This window comes from Chaetomium tenue, assembly GCF_020726465.1.
Source record: "Chaetomium tenue strain MPI-SDFR-AT-0079 chromosome Unknown F5144scaffold_7, whole genome shotgun sequence".
Lineage (NCBI taxonomy): Eukaryota > Fungi > Ascomycota > Sordariomycetes > Sordariales > Chaetomiaceae > Chaetomium > Chaetomium tenue.
The window spans coordinates 261,014-279,285 of record NW_027117335.1 but is presented as its reverse complement, the minus strand read 5'-3'; the positions used below and the strand labels follow the sequence as shown (position 1 = coordinate 279,285).

Genomic DNA, 18,272 nt, shown 5'->3' with positions numbered 1-18,272 from the left:
ACGCCTTTTCGCCTTTTTTTTGCGCTTATGAGAAGGGCGGGTTTCTGTGTTTGATCAGTATTTCGCATTTCCATTTGGTCTGTGCCGTGGGAAGCAAACAATTTTGGTCAATCCCCGGCTCCGTTTCTCTCTTGCTCCGTAAGGCGTAATGCCGGCCACAATCTCCGACGCACCGGCCGTCGCCCTTTCCTGTACGTATGGAGGAGGAGTTCAACAGGAAGCCATACAACTTCATCAATGCGCGGCCCACTGCATGATATGGTGGACTCGAGAGGGGCTAACACCATCTTATAGTCGCCAACAACTTCTGGGGAAAGGACGATGCCGGTGTACCGCCCCTCCTAGAGCGCATGCACAATGCGAAGCAGACATGTGACGAACTTCGCAACTTTTACGGCGGTGAGATTTGCCCTGCTTTTGCGCTTGTCTTGAAGGTTCTTAGGGGCGTACTCCCTGGGGCACATCACTAACCGTAGCCCCGGAATAGTACGCGCATCCATCGAGGACGAATATGCCCGGAAGCTCATGTCTTTGTCGCGCAAGGCGCTGGGGTCGCAAGAGACAGGCACCTTGAAGACGTCGCTCGATGTCATGCGCGGCGAGGTTGAGCTGATGGCTAAGCAGCACCAGCAAGTGGCTGCGCAGATGAAGAGCGAGCTGGAAGAACCGCTCGCCGCTTTCGCCGGCGCCATGAAGGAGCGGCGCAAGATCGTGCAGAACACGGTAGAAAAGCTGCTCAAGACCAAAGTGCAGCAGACGCAGCAGGTCAACAAGGTGCGTGCGAGTGGAGAGATGAGGTGCGCCGCACTTGGTACTGACAGCCCTAGACGCGCGACCGTTATGAGCAGGAATGTCTCAAAATCAAGGGCTATCTCGCCCAGGGCCACATGGTTATGGGTCAGGAAGAGAGAAAGAACAAGGCCAAGCTCGAGAAGACGCAGATCAGCTTGGCGACATCCAATACGGAGTACGAGGCCGCTGTCAAGGCCCTGGAGGAGACGACCGCCCGCTGGAATAGGGAATGGAAGGCGGCCGCCGACAAATTCCAGGACCTGGAGGAGGAGCGCCTCGATTTCTCCAAGAGCAGTTTGTGGACCTTCGCCAATATCGCCTCCACCGTTTGTGTGAGCGACGATTCATCGTGCGAGAAGATCCGGCTGTCACTGGAGAAGATGGAGGTGGAGAAGGACATCTACACCTTCATCAAGGACAGGGGGACTGGCCAGGAGATCCCTGACCCGCCGAAGTACATCAACTTCTGCCGCGGTGATATTGACGCACAGTCGGAGGTGTCTGACGACGACAACTATTCGGTGGCGCAGTTCCCAAGGAGCATCAACCCGGCTTTCCGCTCATCCTCTCCCCAGCCCTCCATGTTCGAGTCTCACCACGACCCTAACTCGGCGCTGGCTCGAGATCTTGGGCACGGCGATACTCCGGCCCAACAGGCCCGAGAGGTTGCTGCGACACCCCAGAAGGTGCCGACAATCCCCCAACAACAAAACACCCAGCGGTCGAACGCCCAGAACCCTAAGGGGTACCAGCCGCCGCAGGCCAGCAACGTAGACTACGACCCCAACGAGTTTGCACCCGTCCCCCACGACCCGTACCCGATGGACGGGATGACTATGCTCTGCAGGCCAACCGCATCGGACTTGAGCACGGCGCCGTCGACGTCGTCTGCGCGCCCCTCTAGCAGAGGCTCGCACAGCGAGACGTCGTTCTCTAGTCAAGAGCCGCCAGCGCCCGTGTCTCCCGTCAAGCAAGAGCAGGCAGCTCCTCCACCGGCGTCTCCCGATAAGAAGGTTCTTAAGAAGAAGAGTGGCTTTTTCCAGAACCACAGCCCCTTCCGACGGAAGAGCACCAAGGAGGTGGCGCCGACAAACCGGAACACGTGGAACCCGCCCGCCGCCCACAACAACCGACCACAACTCGCTGCTCCCCCTAAAGAGAGCCAGAACCAGATTATCGGCCCAGAGCGGAGCGTTAGCCCGGATCCGATCGCTGCCAACGCGAGCCTCGCCCTCAATGTTGGACAGAACGTCTTTCCGGTGGAGACACCCGACCGCCGCAAGCAGGATGCCGGGCCAGCTACTCCCGAAGATGATCCCATTGCGATGGCCCTGGCCGAGCTGAAGGGTGTTACAGGCGGAAAGAACGGGGGGTCGAGGATGTCGGCAGACCACTACCATGGCATTGCGACGCCTGCCCCCGGCGCTAGCCCATCGCGCTCCATGGTGCCAGGGAACAACAACAGCGTTGTTGCCGCCGGCATGCGCGGAACCCCACCGCCATCCTACGACCAGCAAACCCAAATCCAGCGCCTCGGCGTGCCCCCGCCAGCAGTGACCTCCAGAGCAATGAAGGAGTCCTCCCAGAAATTCCAGCAACAAACCCGCAGTCTCTTCACCGCGTCCGACCGCCCCAGCTCCGGCGGCGGCGGCGGCGGCGGCGGATACGGCAGCCGGCCCGGCACAGGCCGAAACAGCAGCAGCGACATCCCGCGCACCGTGTCCCCCGCGGCGCAACGCAGCGTCTCCCCACGGCCCAGCTCCCGCGCGAGCCGGCACTACCCCGCTTCCCCGTCCCATCGCTCCGTCTCACCAGCGCCCTACGCGGGCAGCCAGCGCGGGTCGGTCAGCCAGCTGAGCATGTCGGCGAACAAGCGCGGATCGGACGCCGCGTACTACGGCGGCAGCAACAGTAACAACCAGAGCCACAACAACAGCTACAACAGCAACAGCTACAACGGTCACCGCGGGTCCTCGACGAGTGCCGCATCACCCAACGACATGGCGCGCGCCACCAGCCCGGCCCCCTACTCCCCGCGCGCGTCCGCTGCCAGCCCCTCGCCCTACGGCAGCACCCGCGGCACCGCGGCTAGCCCCGGCCCCACGGGCACTTACAGCCCGCGCGGCTCCATGCAGGACCACAGCGCCAGCAGCGGCGGAGGCGGCCGTCCGAGCAGCAGCATGAGCATGGGCAGTAGGCGGGGGATGGACATGGCCGTGCAGCTGGCGCAGGTTCCGTCGGGGGGTGGTGGTGGGCAAGGGTATGGTCAGCAGCAGCAGCAACAGCGACAACAGCGGCAGCAGGAGGAGCAGGATGATGGCTATGGCGGGTCGATGCGCGGGCGCCATAACCGCTCCAACACGGCTACTAGCATGAGCATGCGTGGGATGAGCCTGTATGAGGGGGCGGGGCCTGTGCAGCCGGTGGGCAGTTCGCGGACGAGGAGTAAGAGTGTGGCGGCGGACCCGAATCGGTTTACGAGGGATGGGAGGCCCATTTTGCATTTTGGTGAGTTTTTTGCTTCTTTTTTTCTTCACTCCTTTTCCTCATATCACTCACCCACCCCCACTGTTTCTATCATTGCAATGATATAAGACTGACATTCGGTTCTTAGCACGCGCGTTGTACATGTACCAGCCTGCGATACCCGAGGAGCTGGGGTTTGCCAAGGGCGACGTGCTGGCTATCCTGCGGCACCAAGACGACGGTTGGTGGGAGGCCACCGTGCAGGGCGGCGCCGGGCAGGTTGGGCTGGTCCCGAGCAATTACTTGCAGCCTTGCTAGGCCTGCTTCTGGGCCTGTTTGGGGTGAGTGGGCTAGCCAACGTTATTTTATGTTGGAGGGGCCAGGTGAGGGCTTGGTGATGTTTGGTGTTTTTTGAGCTTTGAGATTTGAGCTTTGAGGAGAGTGCGAGAGTGCGAGAAACATGTCTAGAGCATTCAGCGGGGAGTTTGGGGAGGGTTGTTGAGATGACCCAGGAGGTGCATTTAATCTTCTTCTGATGAGATGTCTTGTACGGATTTGATGTGGTTTTTGATGAGTTGGGCTGTTAGCGTGTTACTAGCCTGTGTATTTATGAAGAAATTGAAATGATTTCCGTGTTACCTAGGTACCACTTATATTATATGCCCAGTACCTATTTGAGTCCTCGTTTCCAGAGAGTTTAGAGTGCTGCCGCACTGTCGGTAGTTCTGTAAAACGCCAAGACATGACATCAGGGGGCTTCGTGGCGTGACGAATGCACTCAGCTGCAAGAGCTCCCCACTTTAACTTTCAGGCCATCCCATCTTCATCCTAACCCCAACACCAAAGAGCCACATCGTATGGCTTCAACCTAACTCATCCTCTCTCGATTCTCAAAATCAACCTTAATTTTTACGAGGTTACTATCACAAATGAGAAGGGCTTCTACCCATCGATGAAATGGTAAGCGGGATATCGGTTCGACGCAAGTCAACCACTCCCTTGCCAGCTTCTCCCTTCGATCGGCTAACTCCAAGCACAGGCCTTGAATGAAGCCAAGGAAGCAGTTGCGGACATATATTGGGGCCTGAAAACCATAGGGCACAATGCTGTTTACGGCACTGGCCGTCGCGTCCACGCTGTGGTATCCTCTCCGTGGCTCCACAAGTTGGTGATAGGGACAACGCTGTTCGTCATCGCGGGGGTTCTGCTCTACATCCCAGCAGCCCTCGGCTATTTCTTTTTATACTACAAGTTCCTTCCAACACTGGAAACAACTGTTCCGGTACATTTACAGTATGGGTATGTTCACCCTCTCGCCGTCGTGGACGGTCATTCTCGGGTGCAGGCATTCACAGATCACAGCGTCGGCCCCAACCCATTCGGCGTCGCCTCCTTCAAGGGCATCGCCAACCGCCAGCCCTACGACATTACCGTGTCACTCACTCTTCCACGATCCCCACCAAACCTAGACCGCGGCAACTTCATGCTTGCGCTCCACCTCCTTTCCCCCGGCCCCACGGCATCCGAAGCCGCCTCTAAAGCCGCCTCCCATGCCACCTCCGAAGCCGCCTCTGACGCCGCTTCCGACGTCGCCTCCGACACCGTCCCAATAATCACCACCTCCAAATCCGTCCCCTACCTACTACCCTCCCGGCCCTTGTCTGACCCCTCAGCGGAACCACCGCCATCATCATCTTCCTCTTGGCACTCTCTCGACGCCCTCCTCCAACCCACCCGCCTCGACCTCCCCGCCTTCCTCGCCTCCCACACCATTGTACACACCACCGCACGCCCCGCCCTAATCCCCTACGTCGACCCGCTCGCCTCGCTCGCCTCGCGCATCCTCTTCCTCGGCTACCACCTACTCGCCCCGCGCGGCGCCGCCGCCGTGCGCCTGACGGTGCCCATGGCCGAAGGGCTGGCGTTTTCGGCCCCGCGCCACGACGCCGCCCGCCTGCTGCCCGACAGCCTGCTGCTCGAGGTCCAGGCCGGCCAGGCCATCCAGGTGTACGACGCGCGCGTGACTATCGTCGCCAGGCTGCGCGGCCTGCGCGCGTTCATGTACCGCTGGCGCGTCACGGCGTTTGTGCTGTTCACGGCGGCGTTTTGGGTACTGGAGATGACGGTGATGGTGGTGGGATTGGTTGTGGTGGGGTGGACTTTTGGGGGTGGGGGGAAGGAGGTGGAGAAGGAGGGGAGTGATGAGGGGGGGAGTGATGAGGAGGAGGAAGAAGGGGAGGGGGGGGATAATGACGATGATGATGACGAGGAAGATGGGGGTGAGAGTGGAGGGAGCGGGAGCAGTGAAATCGACGACGGGGGGGACTGGGGCTATGAGGAGGGGAGAGCCGTGAAGTTTGAGGTCAAGGATGGAACCGAGGACCCGTCTTCTTCTACATCGGGGACCACAATGATAAAGAAGGAAGAGGGGGTAGAAGACACGAAGGAGATGGGGAACATCCCCTCGTTAGAAACTGGGTCAAGCACCGACGCGGATGATGAGAACGAGGTGAAGCAGGAGGAGGGACTCGAGTCAAAAGATTTGGATATTGGGACTCAATCAAGTAGTAGCCAAGTGAGGGAGGGGTTCGCGAGAAGGAGGAATCTCTTATCGAGTGAGGACATTTTAGTACATGGGAATGGAGACTAATAATGTTTAGGTCTTGTGTTCTATTATGGGATAATAAGTGACGGATGGGGTAATCAGCTAATAATAACATTCAAAGCAAGTCAAAGCGACTTTCCTGCTTTGGTCCTTTTGACTTGACTCCTCAGCCAGCGATGCAACTGCTGTGTCATCAAACACTTTGTTGTTCTTAAATACCTATCCGGCGGGAGGTGAGGTAGGTCGCTTGGCTTCCATTGCTGATGACAGCCAGCAGCCGCATGACTGCACACATAATGTCAGGCACCAGGAACAGGTGCTGCCAACTCATTCCAATGCCGCTGGGCACTGTGTTGGCGGCTTCTGCAGAACGCCCAAAGCGGGGCCATCTCAATGCCTCAAACTTAACAATCAACAAAAAAAGCTTCTCGAGGCTGCTGCCCGCCGGCGCTGTCTGCATAAAAAGAGGGCCGTGCACAGTGACCACGCGTGCAGCAGCAGCAGCCTGGTCCCCGGCCAGTGCAACCCTCTCAGATACCTATCACCCTGCTCCAATCGTCACCTCCACTCTCCGACTCAGCGCCGTCATTTGCAACTTTCAGCCTCAGATTCCGATTGACCTAACTACTCGCCAGTTTTCGCCAGTTCGACGGAAACCCGAATGGCCAGCTGGGCAATTAGCTGGCTCATCTCGCCAACGCTACGGCGATCCAAATAAACTACGAATACCGCAATCAGTTTGTTTCGACCGGTGTTCAGGGCTGCCCCCCCTGGCCTACCTGGCGGCGTTTGCACGGCCCAACCCCTCTAAATCCCCCTACTGCCAACGCAGAAGCCCCAAGAACCCATCCAGCCCCTGCCCCATCCCGCCAGACCCATCTTCTGCCCACCCCGTGCACCTTCCTACCATTTTTGGGGATTTGGGAGACGGCGAGCCACATTTCAAACAAAACCGTTGTCACGAAGATACCCAAGTGCTCGGGTCGACCAGTGACTGGCACAAAGGGCAAAGCTGCTGTTTTTGGCCGGCAACTCGTAAAGTCTCCTCGCTCGAAAGCGGACCGCCTGGACTTTGTCCACCTTCCCCCACCTCGGCACCTTTCTTAGTTTTAGACCATCGGCCACATTCCTACTTTTCACCCTCACCGCAAAAAGAGTAGCAGCAGCAAGTTCTTCCCCAAAACCACCACCGAAAATACAAAACGATCCTTTCCCCGCCACCCGACAAAGCGCGGGGTAGTGCCTAGGTACCTAGCCATCGCGCCGTCATCGACCTACAGTGGGGTCCGACCCTCTCTCTCGAGCAGCCGCCAAAGCCCACCACCGTCCGTCATGCCCTGCTTCAAGGGCATCGCGGTGAGCATCCATGCCAATGGAATGCCGCTGCCGGAGCACGGCGTGCAGAAGCAATCTCGCGTCTCGAGGATTAACTCCTACATCCCCGTCCCGCAGCCCCAGCTCAGCGGCGACTCCAACAAGCCCGAACCTGCCAAGTTCGCCATTTCCATTACCCTCCTCACCCCGGGCCTGACGATACCCTACTCGGCCTGCAAGCCGACCCCCGACAACCCGAACCCGAAGCCCCAGCTCGTCGGACCGCTGCCCTCGAGCACCGGAGAGCGCGGCAAGTTCCATGGCGTCGTCACGCCCTACATCCCCATGACCAACAGCGAGAACGAGACCATTGCTGCCTATATCTACTTCGATGGAAGAGGAAAGGAAGAGGTCGCTACGCTGTTGCGTCCCGGCGAGGAAACCTGGGTCAATAGTCGGTGGGTTCAAGTTCCCGACGCCGAGGGTGGTGGTCTCGCCGAGCGTGAGTTCCTCTTCCGCGAGGTCGGCCTAGAGCGGTGGCTCAATGGCCTCGACCTCAAGGGCCACGACGCTGCAGAAAAGCTGGAACGCCGGAGGCAAAGGTTTGAGAGGCGCAGGAGACGGCAAAAGCTGCAGTCCGAAGAGGGCATGGGCATGGACTTTGAGGGCTCCAGCAAGCCGCGGGGCACCCTCCGGTACGGTGCCGACGAGCGCTCCCCCGTCGAGGCCGTCTTTGACGAGGATTCCATCTCGTCGTCTGACGACGACGAGCCGCCCGAGGCCACGGGCCAAATAAAGGTTGCCATGTTCCGTGTGATCGCTTCCGGCGAAATCAAGAAAGGGGAGTATTCGCCCCAGTTCGATGCCCATGATGATTCCTCCGAGGATGAAGGCAAGGGGGGTTCGAACGGAATTGATGCAGACGTCGAGCACACCACTAGTTTTGCGAAACCGAAGACGCTCGATCCCAAGACGATTAGCACTCAGACGGTGACCGGTATCGACGGGCCAGACAAGCCGTATGCGGTGTTTACTTTCTTTTACCGCGGCGAGCGTGAGTGCTTGAGCCACACAGTATTGAGTTGACAGTTTTCGCTGTTTTCTAACATAAAATCTAGGCCAGCTCCAAAAAATGGGCGTCATGGCGCCCCCGAAGCCGCAGACTACGTCCCCGGCCATGAAGCGGCGGTCCGGCCAGGTCGACTTTTCGAGCCTCGGCCCCCTCAAAACTAGCGGCACCGTCGGCTTCTCGGCGTTCCGGGATAGGGACAGTCAGCCGACGAGGAGTAGGAAATCACGCAAGAGCAACGGGGCCTCGGAGAGCACCGCCATGGACGCGGATAGCGACGACGATGACGATGACGACGACAGCGCCGAGATCCTGAGCAAGATGGAGGACATTGACAGTAAGGATGACAAGTCCAAGCTCAGGCCCGACGACGCACAGTTCTCTGGCGAGCTCGCTGACGGCGTGAATCGCATTCGGGTACGTCCTCTGATCCCCCGCCCTTTCTCATACCTGTCTAGAAAGCTAACCCGTCTGTTTTGTTCTAGCTCAAGCGAGCCCACTCTGCCGACCCAGACAGCGCCTCGAGCCCTCGGAAGTCCCCTAGCGCCGGTATTGCGACGCCGCCCGAAGCAGCCACCCCTGGTGGTCTCGCCCCTCTAGGTGGCGCGGCCGGAATCTTTGGCAAGAGCCTCACGGACGACAGCAACGTTGTCGGTAGTCCCCTCAAGAAGGCACGGCCTAGCCTGGGTGCTGATGCGATTGTTGGTGGAGGCGACTCGACAGGCGGAAGCTTCCCCCCCGCGCTCGGCGATATACTCGCCAAGGCTCAGGCTGCTCAGGCAAGCCAGAATCAAGAGCGGGCTGCGCCGCCGATGAAAATGGAGGAGGAGGAGCTGTAACCTGGGAAGCTTGGGGAAGTTGTGAGCTAATACTTGCTTGTTTTACTGTTGGTTTATTTTATCGTGACGCAGACGCCGTTCTGGGTCGAGAATCCGCAAGGCAGCGCCTGGACATTCTGAATGAATTCTTCTGCCTTTGCCAGGGAATTTGGGGGGGGGGGGGGGGGGGGGGTCGGCGAAAGACAGCTTGGGCAGGATCAGGAGTCAAGGTCAAGGATGCACCCCTCCATCGTTTTTTTTTATTACAAAGAAACATGTAGATCTCTGCGCTGCCTATCTACACGGGCTTGCCGTTTGTCCAAGGGCGATTGGGAGGAGCAGGGCGAAGGGCATTACGGGGAGCATGATATGGTGGGCTTCGGGGAAGCGGGGATTGCGATAGCAGTCTCTAGTGTAGTTCAGAAAAGAACCGTCCCGGGGGCAGGGACTTTTTACTGTGGTTTGATGCCATTGACGAGATATGAAGAGGCCCGCCGCCGAAATCGGGGGACCGGGGTCTTGTATGTACCTCTTGTATGTACTGCACAGCGGTTGCGCGTGGACACGGGTGATGATTACGACTAAGTTTTCCATTGGCTAAATTTGAGATATGTCGGGGAAAGGAAGGAAAACAACAAGCGACTTGGCTTCAGCCCAAAATCGAGATACCGAGCCGGCCTTCACGACCTGCCACACTCGCCGCCCAAGGTGGGACGAACCAACGCCCAATTCCACAGCCCAAGACCAACACGCGGTTCTCTGTTCAACGGTTAGCCATCTGTGATACCCCAGATATCCGCTGAGTGATCCAAAAAGTAAAATGCAAGTGTTAAAAGTCAGACTGTTGAGCTTGATATTTTGATTGATCAACATGGAAGATTCAGTTGGCCGTTCTTAATGGAAGATTGTGTCATCATTGCAAGAGGGGGGTAAATATGAAGAGAAGAGGGGATGCCTTACAGTTCCTTTTGGAAAAGGGATTGTTTGGAGCTGGCGTGGCCGGCACGAACCAGTCCTCTCAATCCTTTTTGGGTAAGAAGAGAAAAAAAAGAGAGGTCGGATCCTGCAAACCTCAAATTTATTTGGTGTTCGCGTGCAGCCAGGCGGACCCACCAGCCCACCCCAGCTTGCCCAAGCACGACAGGTGGCTGCCTGAGGCTGAAATTAACCCCACCACAACATTTTAAGGCCCCGCTCCTGTCATGGCGGACGAGGTCGGGTAGCCATCGCAAACTGAGCTCACTCCCATACAAATTCAGGGACCATCCATCCCTTACCGACTTCGCAGACTCAAACACCACAACGCCGCTTCCCGTTTTACGAATCTCTTAGATCTCTCCGAAATAAACCAGAAAAAAAAAATGGCCACCCGTGAGTAGCCCCTTTTCACTAGGACTTTCTTTTTTAGATGCTTAGGAGGCTGCGCGCAAATCACGGCAGGCCAGGCCAGGGGAGCTGCCTATTTACCCCGCGATCCCGCGATCCCCTATTTTCGTGCGCCTCGGGTGCTGTCGATCGAAGGACCAGAAATATTTTCTTACTGACATGACAATAGCCAATTTCCAGGAGGTTGCGAGTGAGTGCATTTCTCGAGCGTGCGACGATATACCGTCTCAGTCAGAGAGAAAGTTCGGCGAGGCGGCGGTTCTAACACAGGACGTCTCACAGCGCAGTTCGTCGCCCACTACTACACGACCTTCGACACGGACCGCAAGAATCTGGCGGGTCTCTACGTACGCTCGCCCGCCCAGTCATTCGAGACTTTGGGTTTTGGTAGTGGCAGGGAAGGACAAGGCTAACGGTGTATACTTGGGACTCTAGCGGGATCAGTCGATGCTCACGTTTCAGAGTGCCCAGTCGGCCGGCGTTGCTGCTATCCTCGATAAGCTCACGGTAAGACACGGCAGCAACCTAGAAAATAACCTCCGGGCGGGCGAAGGAAGAGGCGAGCGTGGCTAATTTTCGCTGCGCAGAACCTCCCCTTTCAGAAGGTCGTGCATGACTGTCGCACGCTCGAGGCGCAGCCTGCCCCTAACGACGGCATCATTATCCTCGTGACTGGTCAGCTTAAGGTATGTTAACCCCCGCCCCCCCCTGGCCCAGCCGGTAACCCAATAAGTTGGGTCTGAGATACGGGCAACTACTAATACGACCGGCTTTCAGGTCGACGATGGGGACCACCCTCTTCCCTACTCGCAGGCTTTCCAGCTCTGCCGGGATCCTGCCGGCCAGTGGTTCGTTTTCAACGACGTCTTCACGCTGGCGCTTGGTTAAGCGGGCCAACATCATGTAACGACTCCTCATGACGAGCTTGGGCTTATGTCGGAGCTCCTAAATATTAGATGGGGTTCCCGAGCCTGGGCCGGCGAGGGTGTCAGGAGGCCAGAACCGCGGCGCTTCGTTCTCGCTTCTGGCAACTTGAAAGCGAGAAAGTGTCTTAGCCAGCGCAAGCAGAATGGTCTACGGCAACGGAGGTTCTTTGGTAGCTTTAGCTTGGGTTAATACCAGATGGAATTCTGAACCACAGTGCGGCTTGGTCAGCCGGGCCCAGTACGGCTGATGCGGTATGGCGTTGACCCGTTTACTCGTTGTGTTTGGTTAGAACGTTTTGCGGTGCCGCGACTGCTGCCGCATCATTGCCGTCGTCAGTCAGTAGATCTTTCTCAGTCCCTCACTTCCTCCCCCAATAGGCAACTCTACTCTGAGACAACAATATGCTCCAGCCAGCCGTTGTCGGCTTGAGATCTCGGGTCCACCAACTATGGCGTGAGGCCGCGTCACTCGCTCACGGTTGTAGATCGCTGGTCGATCAACCAATCATTGATACATCGACTGCAATATCTCACCAACTCGCTCTCATTACTTCATATACTACCAACAAAACGTTACCTCGCCCGGCCGGCCCTCTTGCCAAACCTGAACAAAAGAAAACACAAGAGAAAAAAGAAAATCATGACCCGTTACCAAACAACTCTTTCCAACCTCCAACCCTACCTAGGACGACACCGCCCTAGAAAGAAACGCGCCCATCTTAGTGACAGCCGGCTTCTGCATCAAACTGAAGTGGTTCGCCCCCTTGACGATCTCTACCTCGATCCCCTCCCTCCCGACCAAATACTCCCACCCATTCGTCGCCAAATCCTCCCCGGCCCTCGTCCCCAACAACCACCTCATATTCCTCGGATCCTCCGCCCTAATCTCAATCGTCCCCTCCTCATCCACCCCATCCGCCGCCCACACCATCCACGTCCTTAAACCCCTCCCCCTCACGGCCTCAACACAAACGTATCCAACATATTCGAAAACCCCATAAAATGCCCCAACAACCACCCCGGCGGCTTCCGCCCAGACCCCATCCCAAACACATCCCGCCTAATAAACTCCTCATACAACCTCCCCGGCAACTTCTTCCGCCCCATCGGCTCCGGGCTATCAATCAGCGCCAGCCCCTCCACCACCTCCCCTTCCTCCTCCACCAGCCTCTGCGCCGCGCGATACGCGCATATCCCCCCCGCCGACCAGCCCCCGACCAGCCCCCGACCAGGTAGGGCCCGTGCGGCTGCCGCCGCCGCATCTCGGTCAGGTAGGCGGTGGTGAGCTGCTCGAAGCTGCAGGACGCGATGCTGCCGTCGGTGCGCTTGACGAAGGGGCTGTTGAGGCCGTAGACGGCGATGGGGGTGTTGCCTGTGGGGGGGGAGGGGTCCGGGAGTTGGAGGTAGGATATGGCGAGGCCGGAGCCGTCGGGGAAGAGCCAGAGGGTGCGGCTGGCGGTGGTGGTGGTGGAGGGGGTGGGGCCTTGGAGGAGGGCGGAGGTGGCGGGGGGGGCAGGTGAAGGGGGTTGGACTGGGGAGGGGGGTGGTGTGTGTTGGTGATGGGGCGTGGGGAGGGCGGGGAGCGGTTGAAGAAGCAGCCGCTGTCGGTGCTGAGGGCGGGGGAGGCCGGGCGCGAGGAGGGGGGCGTGTCGGTGCCGCTGCGGTGGTGGTGGGGGGCTGTGGGTTCGTAGTCATCGTCGTCGTCGTCGCGGATGCTGCGCGTGCCGGGGGAGGAGAGCGCTGAGGAGGAGTGCGAGGAGGAGATTGGGTCGGTGCCGCCGCTATCGCCGCCGATCACGATCTGGATGAGATCCTGGATCTTGAGCCCCGCGATGAATAGCGTGGAGTCTACCTTGACGCCGAGCTCTTCGAGGAGGCGGTCCGCGATGGTGAGCGAGAGGAGGGAATCGACGCCTAGGTCGGCGATGTCGATGTCGTCGACCACTTCAGCGACGGGCGCACCGACCTCCTCCGCGATGATGACACGGAGCTTGTCTGCTGTCGCGCTGTGCGATGCTGTGGCGGCGGCAGGCTGGGGTTGGACGGGCTGCACTGGCGGCGCTGGAACTCGCGGTTGCTCAACCGGGACTGGAGCAGGGGCTGGGGCAGGGGACGCAGTGACTTCGTTCCCAACAACGATCTTCAGGAGTGCCTAGACCGTGAGGTTGGAGATGAACACACTGGAGTCGACCTTGATGCCGAGCTCTTCGAGGATCCGGTCGGCCATGGTCAAGGCCAGCAGGGAGTCGACGCCCAGATCGGCCAGCTCAGCACTGTCAACTACGTCGGAGATGGGAGCGCCCACTTCCTCAGCAACCATGTTCCGGATCTTATTTGAGGTCATGGAGACGGGAGGTGCAGCTGGGACCGGCACCGGGGCCGCCACGACAGGCGGCGGTGGTAGCACAGCCTTCTTGCTGGCCGGGGGTTGGAAAACAACCGGTGGCTTCACGACAACAGGGCCCGTACGTTGGGGCGGGGCCGAACCGGCCGTCGTGGACGGCTTCGGCGCGCCCGCCGCACTCGGACGGGGCAGGACCTTGTCGAGAACCTTCCTCGGGACGGCTGAGAAAGTGACGCCCTCATACGCGGCGATGATGGTGTCGGACACCGGGTTGAAGATGTAGACGTCGCCCATGTACGAGCGGTCGCCGTTGTCCTGCATCTTGACGTAGGTGCGGTACGTGATGTCCGGGGACAGCTTCTCCGAAACGCGCATGTTCTCCCACCCGCGGTTGATGTAGACGTTGGCCTTGGAGTCGAGCGTCTCGTTGGCGTTCATGGTGAAGCCCGTGATCTGGCCGAGGCTGTCGAGCCAGTACGGCGGGAACAGCCACCGGTCCGCCGTGCCCTCGGGCGTGTTGAACTTGACCTTGGCCGTTGACTCGAAGTCCACCGACCGCATGATGAGCTCGCGGCAGCCGCGGAACGAGGGCTCGTAGTCGACCAGCAAGCTGAACAGCTTGTAGAACATGCCCGTCTTGATCTAGCATACCCCGGAGTCGTCATCGTCGACCGACTACCGCAGGTACGCTATCTGCGCCTTGACAAGATAGGCCAGTCGCTTCCACTCCGTCTTCCAGGCCTTGGTCGGCAAGTACGTGCTGGTACACTTGGCGTAGTTGGCAGTGGGTATTCCTATCCTGGAGTCGATACTCGAGAGGGAGAAGGTAGCCTCCCTCATCGACCACTAAATATAGGCCTTCATCTCGACCAGCTGCTCGGCCTCGTTGTTGAGAATTAAGGATTTATCAGCAACCAAGTTCTGAGCCTCGATACCCATACTGGCCTTGTTAAACGAGACTGGAAACTTCTCCAGCAGCCGGCTGAACAAGGTAAGTACCATATCGGCATAGACAGCCGACGAGCACACGGGCTGGCCGTTAACCCTGTAACCCTTGAGGACGGCCTCGAAATGGGGGTTGTACGTATCGGACCTTACAATAATCCAGGCCTCGTCGGTAGCGTAGCTCTCCTCCAGCAGGTCCTGGACCAAAGTCGTTAGAGGCTCCTTCTTGGGCGGCGGCGGTACCTGGACCACGGGCATAAGGTCGTGGTTATACTAGACCGGGGGGAGGCCCTTGGTCAATAGCCAGTCGTGGGCGTAGGGGATCCAATAGCTCTTAAGATCCTACCGATACGCCGGTAGCCTCAGTACACTCAGGTTCTACTTGAAGCCACTATAGTAATCGTCCCAGTTAATAGCGAGACCCCACTCGTACAGCAAAGTCAGCGTCGGGACCATTACAGCCCAGTTATCCTCGCTCCGCCGTAGGGTAGGGAGGGTCCTGCTCGGAGAGGGCTCAAGTATAGATTTAATACTGCGGGAGCAGGTCGAGTAGGGGCCGATCTCGACCCAGACCATCTTATTCGTAATAATACCTGCCGACTTGGCCGATAGGAGAGACGCTTAGAAGTTAACCGTCTCGCGGCAGTAGCAGCTCAAATATACAGACAGCGCACCGAGATCCGCAGCGGACGTAACAACCCTACCCAGTAGCAGCGAGAGTAGCGGGATAGCCGGGTCCTTGAACGTAATACTATCACAGCTCTGGCGGAAGGCCGCGAGGATCGGCTCGACCTGGGCGGAATAGAACGCAAACTATACCTTAAACTATATCGCTTTGATGGACATACTACTAAGCGAAGCCGCGAAGGCTTCGATCTCGGTATTCGGCCCTCCGACCGTAGTCTCCTCGGGGCCGTTCGCGCAGCAGATCTCGAGGCCCGGGCGGGACGTGATAATAGAGGCTAGCCTGGACACCGGGGCCTTAACAGCAAGCATAGTATAGGTTCCAACCTAGCAGCACTTCTCCAGAAGTATAGCGCGGGTACCGACGAGGTAGATAGTATCGGTATCGGACAGGATACCGGCAACGTTCATAGCAGCATATTCGCCGAGGCTATACCCGACGACGAGCTTGGGGGAGATACTAAGAGACGTCCAGAACTTGCCCAGCACCATCTACAAGCAGGTCATAGCTAGCTGTACCGTAGCGGGGGGGAGCATCTCCAGGGGCACGGCACAGCTGCCGTCGATAATGGGGAGGATCGGCTCGAAGCCCTACAGCCGCACCACCTCGTCGAGATCTACAATAAAGGATCGGAAGCGGGGGATCTCGAACAGTCTCCTGCCCATTCCGATATACTGGGCGCCCTAGCCAGTAAAGCAGAAGGCGACGGGGACCCCACCGTTCTACGAGTACTGGTCCTTGGTCTCGGCCAGCTGGAGCCCCTAGCGAATCTCCCGGATCGTCTTCCCGGTCACGGCCACGCGGAAGTTGTAGTAGACGCAGCGGGCCGTAGTCGTATACGACAGCGAACCGAGGTAGGTACCTGGGTTAGCGTCAAGATAGTTCACGAGGGCGCAGATATTGCGCTTCAGGGCCGCCTGAAACTTGGCCGACACGGTAACGACGTACAGCGGCCGCGGGTCCTGTACCGATGCTAGCTGCTGCCGCTGAGGGGCGTCTTCGAGGAGCACAGACGAGTTGCCGCCCGCTGCGCCGAAGTCGTTGACGAACGCCCGCCTTCCGTATATCGTGTTGTTCGGTTTTGGCCACGGGGTGGTCTGCATGGCGATGTGGACGTTCCTCTGGTCAAGATCGGTGGGGAAGTTCCTGTTAATATTGGTCTTGATGCCGACATGGCGGGGGATCTGGTTCTTCTCCATCATCAACAGGACCTTAATCAGGGACGTGATGCCAGACGCCGATTCAGCGTGGCCGATGTTGGCCTTGGCTGAGCCGAGATAGAGGGACTTCTCCCGGCGGGAGCCGTCAGGGGCGAACACGTTCAGGACCGAATCCATCTCGCAGGCATCTCCGTGCTGAGTGCCGGTCCCGTGCATCTCGACATAGCTCACATCGGAACTGTCAACATCGGCCGAGTCGAGGATGCGGCCGAAGATGGCGCGCTGGGCACCCGAGTGTGGCCTGGTGATGGACACGGCTTCGGCGGAGTGGTTCGTGAGAGCCCCGAGGATGACGCCCTGGATCGGATCGCCATCGAGGATCGCGTCGTCAAGCCTCTTGAGGAGCACCGTTGCCACGCTCTCGGCTCTGCAGTAACCGTCGGCGCCATCGTCGAAGGTCTTGCAGTTGCCCGTCCGGGACAAGAAGTGGGCGCGATCCAAGCCCGCCCAGTTGTCGGGGTTCGTCAGGATGTTAGTTCCTCCAGCAATAGCGACGTCGCAGTCACCCGTCCAAAGAGAGTTACACGCGATATGGACGGCTGCCAAACCCGAAGAGCAGGCCGTATCGACGTCAAACGAAGGCCCGCTGAAACGGAAGTGATAGTTGATACGGGCGGGGAGAAAGGCGCGGCTACCGCCAGGGACGAAGTAAGTATCGATGTTCTGTCCCGCATTAACCTCTCTGTAGTCATCAGACGCGATCCCGTAGAAGACTCCGATCCGGTTTCGTTGGGTAGAAGGAGTCGAGTCCGGGACGAAGCCGGCCATCTCCATAGCCTCGTACGCCGTCATCAGGGCGAGACGCTGGGCCGGGTCTGCCTGCTCGGCCTCTCTCGGGGACATGCCGAAGAAGCGAGAGTCAAACAAGTCCGGGTTCTTGACAAAGCATCCCTTTGTGACGCCGCTCGTGTTCCTCTTCTTCCCCGTAGGGTCACAGTACAAGGCAGGGTCGAAGCGGTCCTTGGGGATCTCCTTGACAACATCGAGGCCCGCCATAAACAGGTCCCAGAACTCCTCGTTGTTTTCCGCCTCTGGGAATCTCCCCGAGTACCCAATGATGGCAATCTTAGTCCTGTCTCTCTTTTCTCCGGGGACATCAATCCCGGAATGACCGCTCCCAGTGCTCTGGGGCCGCCGGGCCGTGTCGACGATCGTCGCCGCGCCCCCGTTCGGGGATTCTCGAATGGCGGCGGCCAGGAATATCAAAGTCCTATGTAGCGCTATCTCGAGCGAAACTGGACGCAAATATGATGTTACTGACATCGATGTGCCCTTCGGGGACCTTTCGATGAACCCTCTAGCGATTATGAGTGTGCTCGAGATAGTAGAAGAGCACACCGGAATCGAACTCCCTGCTTCTCTCTTTCGAGACTGCTCCAGTGTCGCTGAAGTGGCAAGGCGGTTTGGAGCGACCCCGTTCAAGTACGTCTTCACCGACATCTCGGCGTCCTTCTTCGGCGCGGCCAAGAGCCGTTACAAGGACCTCCCGGCGGGCTGCATTGAGTACATGGTCCTCGACATCGAGAAGGCGCCGCCGCAGCACTTCCAGAACCGGTTCGACGCCGTCATCTCGACCAACTGCATCCACGCCACCAAGAACCTCGCCGTGTCCTGCTCCAACTCGGGGCGCCTCCTGCGTGCGGGTGGGTTCTTTGCGCTGGTCGAGTTCACTACCCGGCTCTACTGGCTAGACCTTGTTTTC

At 58.6% G+C, this 18,272-nt stretch overlaps 4 protein-coding genes across 4 annotated transcripts; 3 read left to right on the top strand and 1 right to left on the bottom strand.

Annotated features, from left to right (window-relative positions):
- Positions 1-148: 148 nt before the first annotated feature.
- F5144DRAFT_596105 (uncharacterized protein) lies at positions 149-3,576 on the top strand (the record flags this gene model as incomplete). Its single annotated transcript, XM_066790759.1, has 6 exons — positions 149-191; positions 295-399; positions 488-774; positions 828-1,562; positions 1,836-3,300; positions 3,407-3,576. 6 exons carry the CDS (start codon positions 149-151, stop codon positions 3,574-3,576), a joined length of 2,805 nt encoding a protein of 934 aa, XP_066638558.1.
- Positions 3,577-4,215: 639 nt separating this feature from the next.
- On the top strand, positions 4,216-6,267 carry F5144DRAFT_659708 (putative adipose-regulatory protein-domain-containing protein; the record flags this gene model as incomplete). Its single annotated transcript, XM_066793242.1, has 2 exons — positions 4,216-4,218; positions 4,298-6,267. 2 exons carry the CDS (start codon positions 4,216-4,218, stop codon positions 5,906-5,908), a joined length of 1,614 nt encoding a protein of 537 aa, XP_066638557.1. The 3' UTR covers positions 5,909-6,267.
- A 928-nt stretch (positions 6,268-7,195) lies between these two features.
- On the top strand, positions 7,196-11,338 carry F5144DRAFT_596104 (uncharacterized protein; the record flags this gene model as incomplete). Its single annotated transcript, XM_066790758.1, has 12 exons — positions 7,196-8,231; positions 8,296-8,663; positions 8,732-8,947; positions 8,977-9,106; positions 9,346-9,436; position 9,478; positions 9,688-9,772; positions 10,279-10,283; positions 10,481-10,558; positions 10,886-10,957; positions 11,038-11,136; positions 11,228-11,338. The coding sequence occupies 12 exons, from the start codon at positions 7,196-7,198 to the stop codon at positions 11,336-11,338; spliced, it is 2,292 nt and encodes a 763-aa protein (XP_066638556.1).
- A 720-nt stretch (positions 11,339-12,058) lies between these two features.
- On the bottom strand, positions 12,059-18,010 carry F5144DRAFT_596103 (uncharacterized protein; the record flags this gene model as incomplete). Its single annotated transcript, XM_066790757.1, has 17 exons — positions 12,059-12,314; positions 12,350-12,672; positions 12,708-12,828; positions 12,909-13,476; positions 13,558-14,338; positions 14,372-14,395; positions 14,426-14,531; positions 14,568-14,908; positions 14,945-14,996; positions 15,048-15,265; positions 15,299-15,425; positions 15,492-15,676; positions 15,716-15,809; positions 15,846-15,905; positions 15,945-16,033; positions 16,145-17,642; positions 17,832-18,010. 17 exons carry the CDS (start codon positions 18,008-18,010, stop codon positions 12,059-12,061), a joined length of 5,022 nt encoding a protein of 1,673 aa, XP_066638555.1.
- Positions 18,011-18,272: the final 262 nt, after the last annotated feature.